The 21547-nt window shown below is 44.4% G+C and overlaps 2 protein-coding genes across 24 annotated transcripts in view; one reads left to right on the top strand and one right to left on the bottom strand.

Annotated features, from left to right (window-relative positions):
• Positions 1-7945, top strand: part of SYNRG (synergin gamma) — an 82406-nt gene extending 74461 nt beyond the window's left edge. For 11 of the 14 annotated variants that reach the window (XM_066262796.1, XM_066262786.1, XM_066262799.1 and 8 more), the window contains 3 exons: positions 4958-5068; positions 5391-5426; positions 6807-7945. In XM_066262796.1, the coding sequence (XP_066118893.1) occupies positions 4958-5068; positions 5391-5426; positions 6807-6938 (279 nt within the window). In that variant the 3' untranslated portion in view covers positions 6939-7945. The remainder of the gene's footprint in view (positions 1-4957; positions 5069-5390; positions 5427-6806) is intronic. The other 3 variants (XM_066262798.1, XM_066262797.1, XM_066262788.1) reach the window with 1 other exon arrangement.
• A 4392-nt stretch (positions 7946-12337) lies between these two features.
• The window catches only part of DUSP14 (dual specificity phosphatase 14), a 39143-nt gene continuing 29933 nt past the window's right edge, over positions 12338-21547 (bottom strand). For 5 of the 10 annotated variants that reach the window (XM_066262801.1, XM_066262800.1, XM_066262805.1 and 2 more), the window contains 2 exons: positions 14797-14892; positions 12338-13671 (listed from right to left, as the gene is read on the bottom strand). In XM_066262801.1, the coding sequence (XP_066118898.1) occupies positions 12985-13581 (597 nt within the window). In that variant the 5' untranslated portion in view covers positions 13582-13671; positions 14797-14892 and the 3' untranslated portion in view covers positions 12338-12984. The remainder of the gene's footprint in view (positions 13672-14796; positions 14893-21547) is intronic. The other 5 variants (XM_066262804.1, XM_066262810.1, XM_066262807.1 and 2 more) reach the window with 1 other exon arrangement.

Genomic DNA, 21547 nt, shown 5'->3' with positions numbered 1-21547 from the left:
CTGCGCCACCACAGGTCAGGCTAGATTACTCTTTTTTTATTTATTTATTTTTTACAGAAACAGAGAGAGAGAGGGATAGACAGGGACAGACAGACAGGAACAGAGAGATAAGAAGCATCAATCATTAGTTTTTCGTTGCGTATTGCGACACCTTAGTTGTTCATTGATTGCTTTCTCATATGTGCCTTGACTGTGGGCCTTCAGCAGACCGAGTAACCCCTTGCTCTAGCCAGTGACCTTGGGTCCAAGCAGGTGAGCTTTTGCTCATAGATCACTCTTTATATCAGTTATATTAGGCTAGATCAGGGATCTCAAACTTGCGGCCCGCCGAACAATTTTGTGTGGTCCACAGACTAATCCACGAAGTTCAAAATATTTTGGATAGGCCCTGGCCGGTTGGCTCAGCAGTAGAGCGTCAGCCTGGCGTGTGGGGGACCCGGGTTCGATTCCCGGCCAGGGCACATAGGAGAAGCACCCATTTGCTTCTCCACCCCCACCCCCTCCTTCCTCTCTGTCTCTCTCTTCCCCTCCCGCAGCCAAGGCTCCATTGGAGCAAAGATGGCCCGGGCGCTGGGAATGGCTCCTTGGCCTCTGCCCCAGGCGCTAGAGTGGCTCTGGTCACAACAGAGCGACGCCCCGGAGGGGCAGAGCATCGCCCCCTGGTGGGCAGAGCATCGCCCTCTGGTGGGCAGAGCTTCGCCCCTGGTGGGCGTGCCGGGTAGATCCCGGTCGGGCGCATGCGGGAGTCTGTCTGACTGTCTCTCCCCGTTTCCAGCTTCAGAAAAAATACAAAAAATATATATATATATTTTGGATAAAATTAAGTAAGTCTAGGGCCTACTTGTATTTTTCATTTCTCTAGCATCCTAGCTAGATATTAGCTTAGTTAACAGCAGTTGTGATGCGAACTACAGTTTCTGGTCGTTTTGTGACACTGAGTAAACTGCATGTACGATTGTGCTTGTTGTACTGATTTTTTTTTTGTTTTCAACTGCAGTGAGAAAAGTGTTGTGTAACAGTTGCCTTTTGTAGACCTAGTGCGGCCCGCCGAAGGGCTGTGATCTTGCTCTGCGGCCCACATGCTGAGTTGAGACCCTTGGGCTAGATTATGCTACAAACCAGACTGCTTCTCCCATCTTAGCGATGTAAAATAACAAAGCTTTATTTCTTGCTCCTGCTAAATGCCCTTCTCAAGTTGGAGGGATCTCTGTGCTATGTCCTTCTCACTCAGGGACCTAGGCTGATAGAGCCTCCACCCCGTGGAATATAGCTGGTCACAATGGGAGGGTCAGGGAACACCAGAAACAGCACATTGTCCTAAACGTTTCCTCTCAGAAGGTTCATACTTGCCCTGGCCGGTTGGCTCAGCGGTAGAGCGTCGGCTTGGCGTGCGGGGGACCCGGGTTCGATTCCCGGCCAGGGCACATAGGAGAAGCGCCCATTTGCTTCTCCACCCCCCCCTCCTTCCTCTCTGTCTCTCTCTTCTCCTCCCGCAGCCAAGCTCCATTGGAGCAAAGATGGCCCAGGCGCTGGGGATGGCTCCTTGGCCTCTGCCCCAGGCACTAGAGTGGCTCTGGTTGCGGCAGAGCGACGCCCCGGAGGGGCAGAGCGTCGCCCCTGGTGGGCGTGCCGGGTGGATCCCGGTCGGGCGCATGCGGGAGTCTGTCTGACTGTCTCTCCCCCTTTCCAGTTTCAGAAAAATACAAAAAAAAAAAAAAAAAGGTTCATACATGACATAGGCCCACATATGGCAAGTTGCACGGCCATGCCTAATTTAAGGGAAGGAGAATGAAAAGATTGGTGAAGAACAGTAATTACTACCAAAATCATCATCTTAATAATGATGTTTTTGGACATCCTTTTAGTAGTTTATTATTGGCTAACATTCAGGATTATATATCCCAATCTGGTTCTGGGACTTGTCAGTGTATAATATAATTATTTTTTACCTTACTAAATGCATGAAGTACTTCCCAATTAAAGTCAATGATGTTTAATTTAAGGTGGCCTGTAGAGGGCATACTTTTTTTTTTTTTTTTGCATTTTTTTGCATTTTTCCAAAGCTGGAAATGGGGAGGCAGTCAGACAGACTCCCACATGAGCCCAACCTGGATCCACCTGGCATGCCCACCAGGGGGCAATGCTCTGCCCCTCTGGGGCGTTGCTCTATTGCATCCAGAGCCATTCTAGCGCCCTGAGGGAGAGGCCACAGAGCCATCCTCAGCACCCGGGCCATCTTTGCTCCAATGGAGCCTTGGCTGCAGGAGGAGAGGGGAAGGGGTGGAGAAGCAGATGGGCGCTTCTCCTGTGTGCCCTGGCTGGGAATCGAACCCGGGACTCCTGCACGCCAGGCAACGCTCTACCACTGAGCCAACTGGCCAGGGTGAGGGCATACTTTCTTATAGAATTATGGCCACTGATGGGTGTCATGCAGTTACTGTGTACTACAGCAATCTCCCTGCTTATAGATGTGTATTATAAAGGCTAATTTTATCATTTGAAAGATTAACTTAACCACAGGTAATTTATGCAGAACATCATAATTTTGTGTGTGTGTGTGTGTGTGTCAGAGACAGAGGCGGGGGGGACAGATAGGGACAGACAGACAGGAAGGAAGATGAGAAACATCAATTCTTTGTTGTGGCTCCTTAGTTGTTCACTGATTGATTTCTCATATGTGCCTTGACCGTGGGGCTACAGCAGACCAAGTGACCCCTTGCTTGAGCCAGCGACCTTGGGCTCAAGTTGGTGAGCCTTGCTCTGAGCCTTGCTCAAACCAGATGAGCTCGTGCTCAAGCTGGTGACCTCGGGGTCTCGAACGTGGGTCCTCCACATCCCAGTCTGACGCTCTATCCACTGCGCCACCACCTGGTCAGGCCAGAACATTATAATTTTCACTGGAGATTATAATATGACCTTTTCATTGTTTTCTTCCCTTATCCCTTTGGTAAACAGATATTAAAGGGCTTTTATTTATTTGATTTTAAGACCCAGAGTTTTTCCAGATTCTAATTATTTCTCAAATAGTCTTGTTCAGTAACATTTTTTTAATTTATTTTTCTGAAGTTAGAAGTGGGGAGGCAGAGAGACAGACTCCTACATGCGCCTGACCAGGACCCACCCGGCCTGCCCACCAGGGGGTGATGCTCCGTTGTGGCCGAAGCCATTCTAGTGACTGAGGTGGAGGCCATGGAGCTATCCTCAGCGCCCAGGCCAACTTTGCTCCAATGGAGCCTTGACTGAGGGAGGGGAAGAGAGAGAGAGAAAAAAGGAGAGGGGGAAGGGTAGAGAAGCAGGTGGGCGCTTATCTTGTGTGCTCTGACCGGGAATCGAACCCAGGACTTCCATACGCTGGGCCGACACTCTACTGCTGAGCCAACCAGCCAGGGCCAGTAACATGTTTTTAATGTAGATTATAGATATGCTGGCCCTGGCTGGTTAGCCCAGTTGGTTAACTTTTAGTAGTACGAACATTCATGTACGTCCTTCTGCCTCCTGACCATCCAGAGTAACTGGAACTAATTTCCTTTGTTGAAAAAAAATTTCACTCCTGGGAGTCAGCGAGTATGAAAAAGACTCAATACTCAAAGGGTTAAGAGCATTGTCCCAAAACAACAAGGTTGTGGGTTCAAGCCCCAGTCAAGGGCACACACGGGAAGCAACCAAAAAATGAACGACTGAGTGGAACAACATATGCTTTCCTTCCTGCTCCCCTCTTTAAAAAACAATAAACTAAGCCCTGGCCGGATAGCTTGGTGGGTCGAAGCGTCATCCTGAAGCGTAAAGATTGCCAGTTAGATTCCCCAGTCAGGGCAACTCCATGTTCCTCTCTTACTATCTCTCAAAAAAAAATTTTTTTTTTTAATTTAAAAAAGCAAAGAGCTTTGTATGGTGCTTAGCGCAAGTAAGGGCTCTACTTATTAGCCATTGTTAGATTTACTGTCTCTCACTGATAACTTCCAGATCTCTCATTCTTGAGCACCAGGACAATATATTCATTTGCCACCTTATGTAACATCAGAACTTGGCTGTCCCATGGGCAGCTCCAGCTCAGCGTATACCAAACTGAGCTCTCCTCCCCATCCCCTATCCCCAAGCGTGGTTCTGCTCTCATGTGCCTTATAATGGTGGGTCCTCTCAGTTGCCCAAACCTCGTCCCTCCTATGCACACTAACAGATCGTCCAGGCCTGTTGACTACTGCTAGCTCTTTCATGTGTCGACTTTCTCTCCATTCCCCACTGTTATTACCTTAGTTCACACCTCCAGTGTCTATGTCCTGGAGCACTGCAACAGCCTGGTAACTGAGGCCCATGCCTTGAAGATTGCCTCCCCCAGTCAGAGGGATCTGACCATAATACAAACCTAATGCTGTCATGATCTGATTAGAGCCCGTAATGGCTTCTCAGGACAAAGCCTCAACCCCATATATTCCTTCCAAGGCCTTATGCTCCAGTTCCATTGTTACCCCTTTCATAATCTTGGCCCTCACCTAGATTTTTTCCCATACCCAGTCTCTTGCTTAGATCCTTTGCCTGGCCTGCTTGTTCTACTTCTATATAGAATAAATATCCTTCCCTCCCCTACCTCCTCTACCCTAGCCCCTTCACCTAGCATATCCCATCAGGCTCCATTCCCCGTGAGCTGGGCTAAGTGCCCCCCCCCACCACCACTATGTGCTTGGGCACTTGGTACTTACCCCCAGTATGACTTTCATCCTCCTACCCTAGACTGTGAGTTCTCAGAGGACAGGGACTGTTCTTGGCTCACGCTAGCATCCCTGGTACCTGGAACCCACAGGTACTCAGTAAATGATATTTACTCAGTAAATAATTGTATTGATGGTATTAGAGAGTTTAGTTAATTTGCTGTTGGACCTACAGGGGATGAGTGATCAGGGAGTGAAGCCAGCAGTGTTTAGAATTGCTGGGTTCTTACCCATTTGTCTTGTTTTCACAGCCTGATGAAAGTTCACTGGATTTTTCCTCTTGTATGCTGCGGCCTGGGATTAAAAATGCTCAGGAACTTGCTTGTGGGGTGTGCCTATTAAATGTGGACTCCAGGAGCCGGGTAAGTCACATGCCTTCCCCTGCAGATGGCAAACCATTTTCCTAATGTGACCTGGCCACTTCACCACAAGGTCTGTGCCCAGAGGTGGTGGGGATTTTATGAAGCCTTGCAATCTGAGCACAGAAATAGATGTTCTTTCAAAGGGGCAGTGGGGAGCTGCTGAGGGAAGGCATGCAGTTCTCCCTTTCTAAGGAGCTGCTGGCTTTGTGCTGCAGCACCCTGTGCATGGTGAAGAGGTGAGGTTACCCGCCAGGATTTGTTTGCAGGCACAAGGCTCTGTTCTGGGACTTTTGTTGACCTTATGGTTTCAACGTTATTTCAGAAAGAAGAGAAGTCTGCAGAGGAACGTCTTAAAAAAGTATGAACCAGTTATACATTATCTTAGTGTCTCCATCTTAATTTTGAATGTGGAAGGCAAATCAGATGATCCCACTGCCATCCTGAGCCGTTCCAATCACGAATCCTTGACTTAGTTATCCTTGCTCTCATAATGCTTGATTTAATCAACTAGCTGTCTGTGTGGATCCACTTCTGTCTTGTTTGCATGCTTGTTTCTCGTAATTGGCTTCTGGTGTTGTGGTTATGTTTCTCTGTGACAAACGGTAACAGAATACGCAACTTTTGGAAGACTGGAAGTTACAGTGACAAAGAATAAGCTCAGAGAGCTTCAGGATTTGGCCATTATCAGACAAAAAACAAACTGGTTTTAGAGTTTTATTTACTTGCGGTGCCTTAAAAAGCACCCCAGGACATGGTTGCGGTGAGAACTGGCTGGCTGTAACTCACCTATAAGCATTACTCATCTGGAAATAATTCCTTTATATATTTTTTCTTTTTGAGAGAGAGAGAGAGAGGGAGAGAGAGAGAAGGATAGACAGGGACAGACAAGAAGGGAGAGAGAGAGAACATCAATTCTTCATTGTGGCACATTAGTTGTTCATTGATTGATTGCTTTCTTATATGTGCCTTGACTAGGGGGGTGGGGGGTTTCAGCCGAACCAGTGACCCCTTGTTCAAACCAGCAACCTTGGGTTCAAGTCAGCGACCTTGGACTTCAAGCCAGTGGCCTTTAGACTCAAGCCAGTGACTGTGGGGTCATGTCTGTGATCCCACGCTCAAGCCGGTGACCCCACACTCAAGTCGGCAACCTCAGGGTTTCAAACCTGGGTCCTCGGCGTCCCAGGCCTATGCTCTATCCACTGCACCACCACCTGGTCAGGCTTTTACATATTTAATATCATTTTATTTTGCAACCCTATACCCTTTTGAACTTTTTAGTTGTTAATTATCATCTCCCAATGGCATTAGAGCCTAAGAGCTTATAATCATTTGTTTTCTTTCATGATAGGACAGAAACTTAAGGGATTACTTGTTACAGTCACTTGCCAGGCTTTAGGGAAGGGCTTCCTTCAGCACAATGAGGGATAAAAATTAGCCACAGCCCTTGTCTGCTTTAGTTCCCTGTGTCATGAACCTTCCTCCCACCCCCCTAGACTGCCTTTTTAATGAAAGACTTGGCCTTCTCTCACTGAAACTAGATTTAATGGTCAAGACATTTTATACCATTAATTAGCAACAAAAAACTTTCTCACCTTAATTTCCATAGCCACCTGCTCAGCTTTTGTGTATGTGCCATCTTGGCCTTGGCCTCTGTGACCTGGAGAAGTGTTACATGCTAGTTGCTGATTAGCTTTTAAATGCAGAAGCCTGACTTGCTCCACATGTCTATTTCTGGCAGGCATTCAACTCAGAAACAGACAGTTTCAAGCTGGCCTATGGAGGACATCAGTATCATGCCAGCTGTGCCAACTTCTGGATCAACTGTGTTGAACCAAAACCTCCTGGCCTCATCTTGCCTGATTTGCTCTGAAAAGTTTCTCTTTGAAGTCCCAGCTGGGTATTTCTTTGTCATACCAATCGGTGACAGGGACCAATGAACAGAAAGCAAGTACTGCAAAGTTCACCTCCATGAATTTATATAAAGAGTTCCCCAAGAAGTGGATGGGGAAAAGCTGAAGTTCCTAGTCATTCCTACATTGACCTTTGTCCCCAGGTCCCCACTCCCAGTCTTTGGGATTGGAGGTAAAACTGCCCTACCCAAACTATGCGTGGCGCCAGAGTTTGCTAACTTATTTTTACTTTTCTTAAGATGTTTTAAAATATGGACCACAATAATTTGCCGCTGCAGTGTTGTAACTGTGAAGAATTGACATGTGAAGAAAAATATTGTTGTAGGACTAGAACTGGCAAAACTGTTTTGAATCCGTGCTTATTTATATCAAGAACACTTGCTGTCCTGTGAAGTCGAGTGTGTGTATCTGCATTTAGTGTTCATGTCTGAAATGAATAAAGAGGGGAAATTGTTATTAAACTGATTTCTTTTTTGAGACAGAGACAAGAAGAAAAACCAACTCATAGTTGCTTTCACCTTAGTTGTACATTGACTGTTTCTTGTATGTGCCTTGATCAGAGGGTCTTAAGCCAGCAACCTTGGGCTTGTCACACCAGCGATTTTTGGGCTGAATTTGAAGACTTCTGGAATCACATGGACAATCCCCCATTCAAGCCTGGGACATTAGGGTTTCAAACATGTCATCTCAGTGTTCTGGGTCGATGCTTTATCCACTGTGCCGCCACCACTAGTCAGGAAACTGATGTTCTTTTTTCCTTTTTATTTTTTTTTAGTGAGAGAGGGACAGACAGTAAAGGAGAGAGATGAGAAGCATCAGTTCTTTGTTGCGGCACCTTAGTTGGTCATTGATTGCTTTCTCATATGTGCCTGGGCGGGGGGCTCCAGCCAAGCCAGTGACCCCTTTATCCACCTTGCTATCATTAGTCAGGCAACTGATTTTTTTTTTTTTTGGATTTTTTTTTTTAGAAAGAAAGGAAGACAGGGAGGGGGAGAAAGAGAGGAGAGAGAGAAGCATCAACTTGTAATTGCATCACTTTAGTTGTTCATTGATTACGTCTCATACGTACCTTGACCAGGTGGCTCAAGCTGAGCCAGTGATCCCTTGCTCAAGCCAGTGACCTTGGGATCATGTTGATGATCTGGAGTCTCAAGCTGGCAAACTTGGGGTTTCAAGCCAGCGACCTCAGTGTTTCAGGTCAACGCTCTCTCCACTACACTATCGGCAGTCAGGCTACTGATGTTCTCTTTATAGAAAAATTGTCTCCATTGAACAATGGCAGGTAGGTTAAGGGCAGACTTACCACTTTGCTGATGCAACTGAACCAGTTCTTGACTCCTTTCATTCATTTCTAAAACCATCAACTTTCAAGAGGACTTTTCAAAATATGCCTGGGCGTTTTGCAGTAGAGAATTTTCATTTTGACAGAGGCCCAAATCCTTGAGTATCATGATGAATATCCTTTCCCTTAGGAGCCTTCCCTGAAAACCTTGTTTTACCTCACACAGACTGTGAACACGGTATATTTTTCAGACAAGATTTGGAAAGGCAGCTGAATGAAAGCTGTTTTCAGTAGCCTTTGTCCAAATTTCCAAAAATGACCGCATTGGTACCAATGCTGACTCAATACAGTATCTCTGTGAGAGACCCAAAAATTCAGGGTTAGTAGATGGGAGTTCCTGGCCTAGTGAGAATAATATAGTATATTTATGGTAAAGGTAACAGAACTTAGAAGTAGTATTAGAAAATTACTCAAAAACACTGAATTTTAGAAGGAAAAGTCTCATGCTATTGTAGGAAATTTTCTTTGCCACTTAAACTAAATATATAGTCAGGGGGACTGTCAAGTGGTTTAGGACTGTTATTCCTAGGAAGAACAAGCCAATCTAGGACACACAATTCTCTGAATTATTAATCATGTGCTTTATGAAGAGATACTGAAATCTTATGTTTCACTTTGTATAAACTTACATTGTCTGACCTAGACTTAGTTGTTTTTTGTGACACAGAGAAAGAGATTCAGAAGGACAGGTAGGGACAGACAGGAAAGGAGAGAGATGAGAAGCATCAATTCTTTGTTGTGGCTCCTTAGTAGTTCATTGATTGCTTTCTCATATGTGCCTTGACCGGGGCTACAGCAGAGAGTGATCCCTTGCTCAAGCCAGCAACCCCACAGTTAAGCTCGTGAGCCCGTACTACTCAAGCCAGATGAGCTTGTGCTCAAGCCAGTGACCTTGGGGTTTCGAACATGGGTCCTCTGTGTCCCAGTCCGATGCTCTATCCACTGTGCCACCACCTGGTCAGGCTAGACTTAGTTTTTGTGAACTGAAAAATTTGGTTTGCCTATATAATTGTTGCTTTATATAATTACTTTCCCTTTTCAGGACAAAACTTGAGGAAATTGTTTTGTTCCATCTTACACCTTTTACTTCCATCTTCAGAAAAGATGTAGAGCATTTTCATTAAACAGAGACTGCTGCCTGACCTGTGGTGGCGCAGTGGGATAAAGCGTCGACCTGGAACACTGAGGTCGCCGGTTCGAAACCTTGGGCTTGCCTGGACAAGGCACATATGGGAGTTGATGCTTCCTGTTCCTCCCCTTTCTCTCTCTCCCCCACCCTCTAAAAATCAATCAATAAATAAAATAAAAAGTGACTACTGAGGCCTCTGCTTTACCTTGCTGTGCCCCACAATGCAGAGAAGTATAGATACGTGTTTTTCTCATTTGCTCCCATTGATACCATCTCCAGCGACTAAGGGGAAAGCAATGACAGCTGTTTCTGAATGGTTACCTTCAGAGCTTTTGCCCTCAGCAGGGCTAGTGAAGTGTCAGCAACAACACATGTGGGCCAGTTTCTGCCAGGCTTTCCTGAGGTCTCTGTGCTCTGATTCAGTCTGAGCAGCACCTAAGGCTTCAAATGGCACCCAAATTCAAGCAGGTTTCTCACTGGTCTTGTATATCCCATAACAGACCATAATAAAATCTACCTTTGCCATAAGAATGTCATCCCGTTTGACAGAATTTACATTGCTGAGAGGTTTAGGGTTTTTTTTATTCATTTTTTTAGAGAGGGGAGAGACAGACAGAAGGGGGAGAACTGGAAGCATCAACTCCCATATGTGCCTTGACCAGGCAAGCCCAGGGTTTCGAACCGGCGACCTCAGCATTTCTAGGTCGACGCTTTATCCACTGCGCCACCACAAGTCAGGCGAGTTTTTTTGAAATGCTATATAGATTATTCCAGGGGTCCCCAAACTTTTTAACACAGGGGGACAGTTCACTGTCCCTCAGACCGCTGGAGGGCTGCCACATACAGTGCTCCTCACTGACCACCAATGAAAGAGGTGCCCCTTCCAGAAGTGCTGCGGGGGGGGGGGGGGGGCGCATGTGGCTTGCGGGGCCCGTAGTTTGGGGACGCCTGGATTATTCTGTCACAATGGCCTGTATCACTAACATTTTAAAAAGTATGCTCACCTGCTAATAAGATTGGTTTCCATTTGTATATTCCAATAAAATGTCTAATTACCGCTGACCTTTCCAAGTATGGTATTAGTCACTCCGTGGGAAGTGCAAGAGGAAAACAGCAGACATCAACAAAAGCCTTTGCTCTGAAAAGTATCATTACTTTCAGCACCTATTTAATGGTAGAAATGTTTTATTAGGTACCACCAATATGGATTTGGGGAGTGTGGAATACCGTTGCATTTTTATTTATTCAAGTTTATTAAAATGACTCAACAGTGCACTCACCTCAGCTCTTAGCCAAGAGCCCAGTGTCCCTGGAAACGGTAACCAAGGTTACTTATTTTCATACTGTGCAGTGTGCCAGCAGCTTCACCCCACTGCTTGAGTGGCAATTAATAAGCCCTTTTTAAAAATTGTATTTTGCCTTTAAAATTTTACGGCATAGTGTGTAATTTTTGTCTGGACATGCTTAAGGTAGAAGTGTCACAGGGTATATTAGGATGTGATCCATGCTTTATTTTTCCTGTGGCACTATATAGGTTGCATATTTTAAACTGAGTATTTTGTGTGCATATACATATTTTTTGTTAAGATGCATTCTACTTATCTTTTATATAAAATGACAAGTGCATGCTTAAGCTTTGAAAAGATTCTGGGTCCTATGTTACAGAACTCTGAAATGCTTCCCCTGCACTGGAGATCACTACAAAAATTCCCCTAACTCCTTCTAGGTCACACACCTTCCTTTGTGGCCGGCTGATACACTGTCATTTAGATTAGCAAGATGTTAGTCTTCCTCGATGCTACGAATGCTCTTAGTTACTATATCCCAGTAGTGGTGTCTGTCTACCAGGATTTCTTCAGGAAATTTTCTTTAATTACCATGAATATCTGTCACTAGATGTTTTCTTCCTCTAGTACAATGATTATTTTGGAGTTTCACCCAGAGACTGCCAGACTGAGGGTCTGCCTTCATATGAAAGAAGCTATCACCTCCATAGCTATAGGATAGTTTTATTGTTCCTTTGATTTTTGATCATGTGCTGATACAGCACTTATGGTTCCTTTAATTTCCCATAGAAGTTATTAGCTCTATTTGAATTTTTCTTTTTAGACAATAAATGGTGCGTGTTTATTAAAGAAGGCAAATGGTATGAAACAAGAAAGGGCAGAATTTAGATGGAAACCACTGCCACAGACCAGATAAAATTTGAAATATATAATTTATATAAAATGCAGCCACTGGTATCATTCATGGCTTCTTGCCAAAACAAACCAAAACTCTAGAAAATTATTCCATGGATAAGCCAGCTACCACCTACCTGGCAAATCAAGTAAATAAAAAGAAACAGTGCTGTAACAGGTGTCTACCCCCTAAATGTTAAGAGGCAACCTGGTAATGCCAGGTGGCTTTCCAGGAACAGAGAATAGAGAACTAATTAAACTACCAAGTCTCTAGTGAGTTGTGTTGTCAACTGTATTAGGAGCAGTTGAAACTTTGTCCAAGTTGCAACAAAGCAAGCTATTATTTGCTTATTACCTGGTATTAATGTTTGGTTTAGGAATTTGTGTGTCTTCATAGTCAAACAAAGGCATACCTTTTGGGAAAAACTGATTTCTTTAATGGAGGATTCACTCCTTTGGTTACCAAAAGACAACTGAAAACTACCTTTTATTTTATGCTGTTTTACAATGTTGCAGCACTGTAAATGATATTAATACCTACCCATCTGCAAGGATGTGAAATGTTGACACGATTCAGCTGGGATGTCTATTTTAAGTAGTGTTCATCATTGTCACAGGAGCCATATTTTAACATTAGAGAGAATCTTTCATTCACACACACACACACACACACACACACACTGAAATTCTTCTTAGTAAAAATTCTAATATGTTAAAGCAGATAGGTTTATTAAAAATAATGTTGATATAGTCCTGGGGCACATTGATTCCAACAGACCGTTTGCAGCAGATTTTGTTGTAATTACTTAACAGCTAAATAATAAAGTTGATTTTTTTTTTAATTTACAAAGTTACTAAATAATAAAGGGGAAGGGAGAGAGTAGGGCTAATCCAGTAGAGACTAGAGCTGGTGTCAGTTTTCCCTAAACGCTGTGTGGGCAGCAGCCTTAGGCAAACCTTGTCTCTGGAGGGTTAACCAGGGCCCAGAGTGGTTTTTGCACTGAGCTCCTCCTGCACCAGACATGATGCCAAAAGGCGTGGGATTCAAAATAGAGCAGAACCAGTTTATTAAACTGTTCAAATTATTAAAAATGATTAAAAGCCAGTTAAAGATTTTCATAAACACTACTCCAAAATGTTAGTTTTAAAAATGTTACTAGCAATGTATGCATTCCACTTATGTTCCTCCCCTCCTCTCCCTACCTCTTAAAATAAACTTGAACACCCAGTGTAAAAAAACACTTCAGGGAGAACCAAAAGTCAACCATTTGAAAAGAAAGGTGAAGAGGGGAGCAGACGGTGTGGAGCAGATGCTGGCACTGCTCAAGGGGCTGCTGATGCAGGCTTTGGCGGCATTAAATCCCCCAGTAAGGCATCAGGTGTCGGGACTCTTTCTCATAAACGTCTGGAACTACGCCATAAGGCGTCTGTACCATTTTCACTGTCGACTTCCCAAAAAGCTGGCGCTCGTAGTCTATCAGCTGCCTCCAGAAGCCTACATTGGGCCTGATGACAGGCCTCCGGGCTTTCACCCAGTTGTACGCCTCCAGCAGGCACACACTGTGGAACTTCATCAGGTAAGCAATGCAGAGAGTAGCCGAGCGGCTCACCCCTGCAGCACAGTGCACCAAGGTGGCTCCATGCTTCCTGCTCACACTGTGGATCTTGTCGGCCACAGTGTCAAAGTATAGTCCAATGGGGGCATGAGGCATGTCAGCCAGAGGCACTTTAACATATTCAAATTGGGGCCAGTTGAAATTGGGGATCTCAATGGTAGCATTAACAATGCAGGTGATGCCACGAGCTTGGAGGAGATGCCGGTTGGAGGCCACACTACCTCTGCCCAGGAAGAGAGAGGAGGTGATTTGAGCAATGCCTCCTATGTCTCCCTCAGAAATCATCCGAGGGGCCATGAGAGTCCGTGGTAGCGTGCTGTGACCTCTGGAGCTCATGAAGACGCCAACAATCACACTTGCATCATTGGAAACAAGACCAGAGTGTTTTTGTTTTCCTCCACCAGGGAATCTGAAATGATAATCTTCCTGCAAAATATAGGTACCTGTCAGTACTTTATATGCTACTGGTTCATCACAGCCTTCTGCAGTACTTGTGAAATGGGAAGGTAAAAGGATTAGAAGTGGTTATTTTCTATAAATAGAGTATGTTCTTTCAAGGATGTGGACAAATCATTTTCTATGGATAAACAGAAAAATAGCCTGAGACATCAATATGTAAAATCAATGTAAAACTCAGCACTTCTGGTGATACTATTTTTTTAAAAAGGGCATTAAATGGAAGTAGTCGTCCAATTTTAGGAAAAGTGAAAGACAAACACATACCCAGCTGGTTCCTAAACAACAGTCTTGCAGGGTCTTGCTCTTATTGAAGGGAGTGGTGTTCCTTGGTGATTAGGAAGAAATCAGAAATTCTGATCCCTCCTATAGCCATGTTCTTTCATACACTCTGCCTGCCTCTATGTCTAATTCTAAAATAGAGATCTGATGATACCACATCAGGTAATACAGTCAATGAACTAACTGCCTTTATGGACTAAAAAAGATAATTGGATCAATTACAGAAAAGCCGGGACATATGGCCACTTTAGCCCTTTATTATTTAAAAAACAGCTACTCATATCTGTAACATCTGAACACTTTGGATATCTAACTAAACTTTGAGTAACTTGCTGTGGCATTTCCATGGAAATAATCCAGGCAATCTGAAGGCCATGGTCTCAAAAATTCACTTGTCTAAGTTAATGAGCATTTTCCTGACCTGACCCTGGGTTTGGTTAAGTAACTTTAGCTTCCTCAGCCAATTCTAAGCTCTGAGATGAATCCCACTGGTTCCAGATGTGCTAGATTAAAATAAATTTAGTTTAGTATTTAAAGGTCTATATTCTCTCACTAGTACAGTGTTTACTATAAGTCAATCAATTTTATATAAGTTCTACATAGTATAATTAGTAAAAACAGAAAACGAAATGATTGGTTTCCTGAGATTTTTAGATATCAATTCTTCTCACTGCAGATTCACACTGCTTTACAGTCTGTGTCTACTGGAAAGTGTGCTTTTCGCCACCCAGGATACTATAGGGTGCCAAGTGATTTCAGTCAGACCAGACCATCCCTAATTCCACAGACTGAGGGAGTGCTGGGGCTACTTACTCACTTGGGAGGGGTCTAGTTCCTTTGCGGTCCTGGGTCTGGATCCGGAAAGTCCTAGTGAGAGTTCTGATCGATCACAGTGAATATAAATCAGATCTGCAGAAACACAAGGAGACAAGTATGTGACCAATCAAGAAATTCAAAAGAATTCTTAGATTATTTTTACTTAATTGGCTTTGACTAGAATGAATCTAGGAAGTAGAAAGCGTGCTAACTATATCTAGATATGCATTTAAAGAATGCACTGGTCAAAAACACCAACTGGCCTGACCTGTGGTGGCACAGTGGATAAAATGATGACCTGGAATACTGAGGTCGTCAGTCTGAAACACTGTGCTTGCCGGGTCAAGGCATATATGGGAGTTGATGCTTCCTGTTCCTCCCCCCCTTCTCCCGCCCTCTAAAATAAATACATTCTTAAAAATAAAAAAAAAAAGAGTCCCTGGCCAGTGGGCTCAGCAATAGAGTATCGGCCTGGTGCACGGAAATCTTGGGTTCAATTTCCAGCCAGGGCACACAGGAGAAGTGCCCATCTGCTTCTCCACCCTTCCCCCTCTCCTCTCTCTGTTCCCCTCCCACAGCCAAAGTTCCATTGGAGCAAAGTGGGTCCATGTGCTCCATGGTCTCCACCTCAGGCACTAGAATGGCTCCAGTTATAACAGAGCAACACCCCAGATGGGCAGAGCATTGCCCCCTAGTGGGCATGCAGGGTGGTTACTGGCCAGGCACATGTGGAAGTCTCTCTCTCTACCTCCCCACTTCTCACTTCAGAAAAATACAAAAAAGAAAAAAGGAAATACCAACCTGGCACTGGCCAGTTAGCTCACTGGTAGAGGGTTGGCCCAGCATATGGATGTCCCAGGTTTGATTCCTGGTCAGGGCACACAGGAAAAGCAACCATCTGCTTCTCTACCCTTCTTTCTCTCTTCCCTTGCCACAGCCATGGCTTGAATGGTTTGAGCAAGTTGGCTCCAGGCACTGAGGATGGCTCAGGCACTAAAATAGCTCGGTTACTGAGCAATGGAGTGATGGAGCAACGGCCTCAGATGGGCAGAACATTGCCAAGAACGGGGCTTGCAGGGTGGGTCCCAGTCAAGGCACATGTGGGAGTCTGTCTCTCTGCCTCCCTGTCTCTCACCTTATAAAAGAAAAATACCAACCTAAGTCTCAGCTTTTTACTAATGACACATGGGCACAGTGTGACAAATATAAGTAAGGTTTTGTCCAAAGACAAAGGTTTAAAAGGAGGAGATTCAGAGACCACAACATATCGATGAAATGTAACATATTGTTCATGGGCCAGGAAGAGATGCAAACAAGCTAGAAGTCTCTTCCCTGTGCCCTTAGTCAACCCAGCAGTGTGGGAGACTGTGTAGTGTGCTAGACAGACACCACAGCTAAGCCAGATGCAGGAGACCCCTTCATGAAGAGCAGTGCTGCAGATGTGCCTGCTGCCGTCAATGCCAACTACAGGAAGTGGTGCTAAGGAGAGCAATTTGGAATTGAAATTTGTTTTCTCTTCCAGCTTGGCTCTCTTATTTATTTATTTATTTATATAACAATATAATACCAATAAGCATTATTAAGAATGTGTTCCTCTCCCACCTGTCTGTCTGCCTTTATCAGGTAACCATCACACTTAAATTTTCATTATTTTTTACAGGGGTCCCAGATAGAAAAGACAGGGAGAAAGGCAGAAAACTTATTTGAAGAAATAAGGGCTTGAAAATTCCCTAACCTGGAAAAGAAACAAACATCCATATCCAGGAAGCCCAAGACCTCCGAATAAGATGAGCCCAAAGAGAGTCACTCCAAAACACTGTAAAATGTTTAAAGTTAAAAACAAGGAGAGCCCTGACCAGATAACTCAGTTGGTTAGAATGTCATCCCAGTATGCCAAGGTTGCTAGTTCAATCCCCAGTCAGGGCACACACAGAAATGGATTGATATTTCTGTCTCTCAAATCAATAAAATTAAAAATATATATATTTTAAATGTAAGAAGAGAATCTTGCCTGACCAGGCAGTGGCGCAGTGGAGAGAGCATCAAACTGGGATGCAGAGGACCCAGGTTTGAGACTCCGAGGTCGCCAGCTTGAGCGCGGGCTCATCTGGTTTAAGCAAAAAAGCCCACCAGCTTGAACCCAAGGTCGCTGGCTCCAGCAAGGGGCTGCTCAGTCTGCTGAAGGCCCGCGGTCAAGGCACATATGAGAAAGCAATCAATGAACAACTAAGGGGTTGCAATGGGCAATGAAAGACTAATGATAGATGCTTCTCATCTCTCTCCGTTCCTGTCTGTCTGTCCCTGTCTATCCCTCTCTCTGACTCTCTCTCTGTCTCTGTAAAAAATTAAAAAAATAAAATTTTTTTTAAAAAGAAAATCTTAAAACCAGCAAAACAAAAACAAGTTATTTTATATACAAAGAACACCCTATAATCAGATTTTTAAGCTGAAACTTTGCAGATTAGAGGGCAGTAGTATATATTCAACATGCTGAAAGAAAATCAAGACTCCCAATCAAGAATACCCAGCAAAGTTGTCATTGGAAATTAAGGAAGGAGAAAGTTTTCCAGACAGGCAAAAGCTACAGTAGTTCATCACCACTAAACCAGCCTTACAAGAAATATTAAAAGGACTTATTTAAGCTGACAAGGGTGCAAGTTAGTACCAGGAAAACATAATAGTATAAATCTCACCTCACCACTGATAGTGCAGTGGATAGAGCACTGACCTGGGATGCTGAGGCCCCAGTTTTGGATCCCTTATTTATTTATTTTTTTTAAACAGGGACAGAGAGTCAGATAAAGGGATAGAGACAGACAGACAAGAACGAAGAGAGATGAGAAGCATTAATCATCAGTTTTTTTGTTACGACACCTTAGTTGTTCATTGATTGCTTTCTCATATGTGCCTTGACCATGGGCCTTCAACAGACTGAGTAACCCCTTGTTCGAGCCAGCAACTTTGGGCCCAAGCTGGTGAGCTTTTTGCTCAAGCCAGATGAGCCCGCGCTCAAGCTGGTGACCTCAGGGTCTCGAACCTGGCTCCTCCGCATCCCAGTCTGATGCTCTATCCACTGCGCCACTGCCTGGTCAGGCCTGAGGTCCCAGTTTTGAAACCCTGAGGTTGCCAGCTTGAGCACAGGGGTCACTGGCTCAGCTTGAGCCCACCAGTCAAGGCATGTATGAATGTATGAATGTATGAGAGGGAGGGGAGGGGAGGAAGGAAGGAGGGGAGGAAGGAAGGAAGGAAGGAAGGAAGGAAGGAAGGAAGGGAGGGAGGGAGGGAGGGAGGGAAAGAAAGGGCCTGACCAGGCAGTGGCGCAGTGGATAGAGCGTTGGACTGGGATGCAGAGGACCCAGGTTCAAGACCCCGAGGTTGCCGGCTTGAGTGCGGGCTCATCTGGTTTGAGCAAAAGCTCACCAGCTTGGACCCAAGGTCACTGGCTTAAGCAAGGGGTTACTCAGTCTGCTGTAGCCCCAAAGTCAAGGCACATATGAAAAAGCAATCAATGATCAACTAAGGTCTCGCAATGAAAAACTAATGATAGATGCTTCTCATCTCTCTCCGTTCCTGTCTGTCCCTATCTATCCCTCTTTCTGACTTTCTCTCTGTCTCTGTAAAAAAAACAACAAATAACTTCTTTAATATTAGAATAAATTTAATTTTGTCGTATTTATTTCGTTTAGTTACCATAAAAGCACACTTGGACTTTATATTTTTTCTTTCATATTTGACTTAATTATTATAACATTTCTCAGAAATTTGTATATAGTGCAGCTACAATTATTTGTAGGATTTTAAATGTGCCCCGACTTCAAAAAGTTTGAGAACCACTGCCCCATGGTATCAGTTATATGTGAAATTAAAAAAAAAATATTCCAAAGTCCCAGATACAGAAAACATAACAGCTTAGTAGTTGCCAGAGGAGAGGGGCTAAATGAATTAAGAGAGTTAAAAGGTACAAACTTCCAGTTATAAAATAAGTCATGGGGATAAAATGTATAGAGCATGGTGACTATAGTTAATACTGTACTGCAGTTTCTAAATCTTGAAAATTCTCATCACAAGAAAAAAAGTTTCAAAATTTATATATAGTGACACACCCATTGTGATCATTTTGCAATATACATGCAAATATCAAATTGTTGTACACCTGAAGCTAATATTTTGTATGTCGATTGTACCTCAAAAAAAAGAAAAAAAAAAAAAACCCCGAAGGCCTGACCAGGTGGTAGCACAGTGGATAGAGTGTCGGACTGTGACACAGAGGTCCCAGGTTCAAAACCCCAAGGTCGCCGGCTTGAGTGCAGGCTCATCTGGCTTGAGTGTGGGCTCACCAGCTTCAGTGTGGGGTCACTGGCTTGCGCATGGTCTCTGGCCTGAGCCCAAAGGTCACTGGCTCAAGCAAGGGGTCACTTGCTCTGCTGTAGCCCGCCCCCCCAATCAAGGCACATATGAGAAAGCAATCAATGAACTAAGGTATGACAGTGAATAATTGATGCTTCTCATCTCTGTCCTTCCCGTTTGTCCCTCTCTGTCTGTCTGTCTGTCTCTCTCTCTCTCACACACACACACACACACCCTGAAAAATAAAAATAGTTTTATAGCTTTATAATGTAGTGATTCTCAAACTTAAATATGCATCGGAATCACCTGGAAAGCTTGTCAAAACAGACTGCCAAGCCTGACCCCATGTCTGAGTCACAGTTCTGGAGTGGGGCTGGAAAACTGCCACTTCCCAGGTGATGCTGACACTGCTGGTCAGAGGATGCACCGTGAGTCCACTCCAGAGGTGGCTGCGTGATGTACCTCCCAGATTACCCCTTCAAGACTGAGACACTTAAGAGTGCTGGTGCTGAGAGATCCCAAGTCTCTCCCCAGAAACTGTCCTTGCCTCACCCGAGATTACACCCCTCTTTGGAGGCCCACCTCTGACAACTAATGATACAGGGGTACATGGAGAATATATAGGTGTAGTTGCTTTATGAGGAGGAAGAAGTAGTTGCAATAGCTCAGTTGTGAGCAAGGCCCCAGATGGGCAGAGCATTGGCCCTAGATGGGGGTTGGTCCTGGTCAGGGACCATACGGAGTCTGTCTCTATCCCCACTCCTCTCATTAAAAAAAAAGAGGAAGTAGTCTCACATAAGATGTGTGGCTGTGGGTGTTAAATGGAAATAGAAATGGCAAAACTTTTACATGAGAATAAGCTGTCCTGCAGCAGTATCTGGTCACTCCCAAAGTCTTTCCCTAGCAGAATTCCAATAGTTTAAAAAGGTCACCGTATAATCACAAAATTGGGCTTTCAAAATCCTCAATATGGAAAATCCAGAAGATGCTAATCAAATATCCAACCAGGTTAATTTAGTTAATGTCTAGTTAAGAGGGACTCAGTCTTGTGGTCTCTCAAATAATTATTCTGTTTGGGAGGCCACCTGCCCTCCTGAGGCAGGGGTCCCAGGCTCACTGGCCTTCTCAGCAGAAAGACCTTTCATCAAGGGCCAAGGGTAAGTAATGGGTGGGCCAGTAGCCTAGTAGTCTATCAACTCTCATTTGTTGGGCACGGATAGGGTTAGGGTGCTACAGGGAAAAGAAACAGACTGTGGGTCCTCAGGAGAGAATCCAAGTGAGGCAGACATGATTCTCCTCCCTGCTGCTGCTAGTCAGTCCCATGCCAACAAACCTGCTTAAGCCAAAGCTGGGTCCAAGATACAGAAAAACAGCCTCGGCCAGAGAGCACCCATAGGGCACAGACACCACAGATGCTCCTCTAACAAACACTCCTGACCCGTTTTACAGGTCAGAAACTACAAAGTTCAGAAAGGGTGAGATGATTTCTGCTTGGAGCACACACATAACTAAACCAAGAAAAGATCCAAGGTGTCGGACTCCTAGCTCCAACCCACACAGTGCTTCTGTGTGTGTGACTGTGGGCTGTGTTCTCATCACCTGCCTACAGTACTCTGTCATCACCGACCAGTGCCCTCAATGCACGAAAGGGGTCTTGGATATACCTAAGAACATTTCTAAATGACACAGAAAAGACAGCCCAGATCAACTAAGCTGTTCCAGTTTCTCTTATTGCCTAGAATAGGAAAATACTGCCAAACTGGCACACCAGGACACAGAAAGCCCTCCTGATAGCAAAGGGACCTCAGCAAGAAGTCCCACAGTACACCAAAAAAAAGAAGCCTTTGTTTGCTCAGTTCTAAGATGAGCATATTCTGATTATAAAGAATAAAAGTATGGGGTTAACATCACAGATTTGTCAAAATCAATTTAGTGAATGTGTACTGGAAGACAGAAAAAGGGTATCTATCAGGAGAGTAAAAGACTGACCCACGTTTGAGGGATCAATGATTGCAAGGTGCTCTGAGTTGAATACGCCACTCCCATTGCATCACACTGGTCTGTGGGACCAGGACGACCACAGCCAAAGACTGTCCCTGTCGCTGTCCATGGTGTTCAACTCAGCCCTCCCCAGTTGCTCTTAGAGCTGCATTTACTTTGTCAGGGAAAAATGTTTTTTGGCCAGGGGAGGAGGGTTAGCATGGGTTCAAAGACAAAAGGGAGGAGCTGTCCTAAACCAACCACAGAGAGGTATTTCTTTTACAAGTTGTAAATACTGTCTCATCAGAGATGATGCTGATCTCTTTGAATAATAAGCATCAAAGCGCCATGTGCTAAACAAAATGAAGAATTAAGTGTCTGCCAGTGGGCCTGTAATTTCAGTAACACATAAGCTATTAAC

The sequence above is a fragment of the Saccopteryx bilineata genome, chromosome 2 (assembly GCF_036850765.1).
Source record: "Saccopteryx bilineata isolate mSacBil1 chromosome 2, mSacBil1_pri_phased_curated, whole genome shotgun sequence".
Taxonomy (NCBI): Eukaryota; Metazoa; Chordata; class Mammalia; order Chiroptera; family Emballonuridae; genus Saccopteryx; species Saccopteryx bilineata.
Note: the sequence above shows the minus strand (reverse complement) of the source record. Positions and strands in the feature narration are given on the sequence as shown.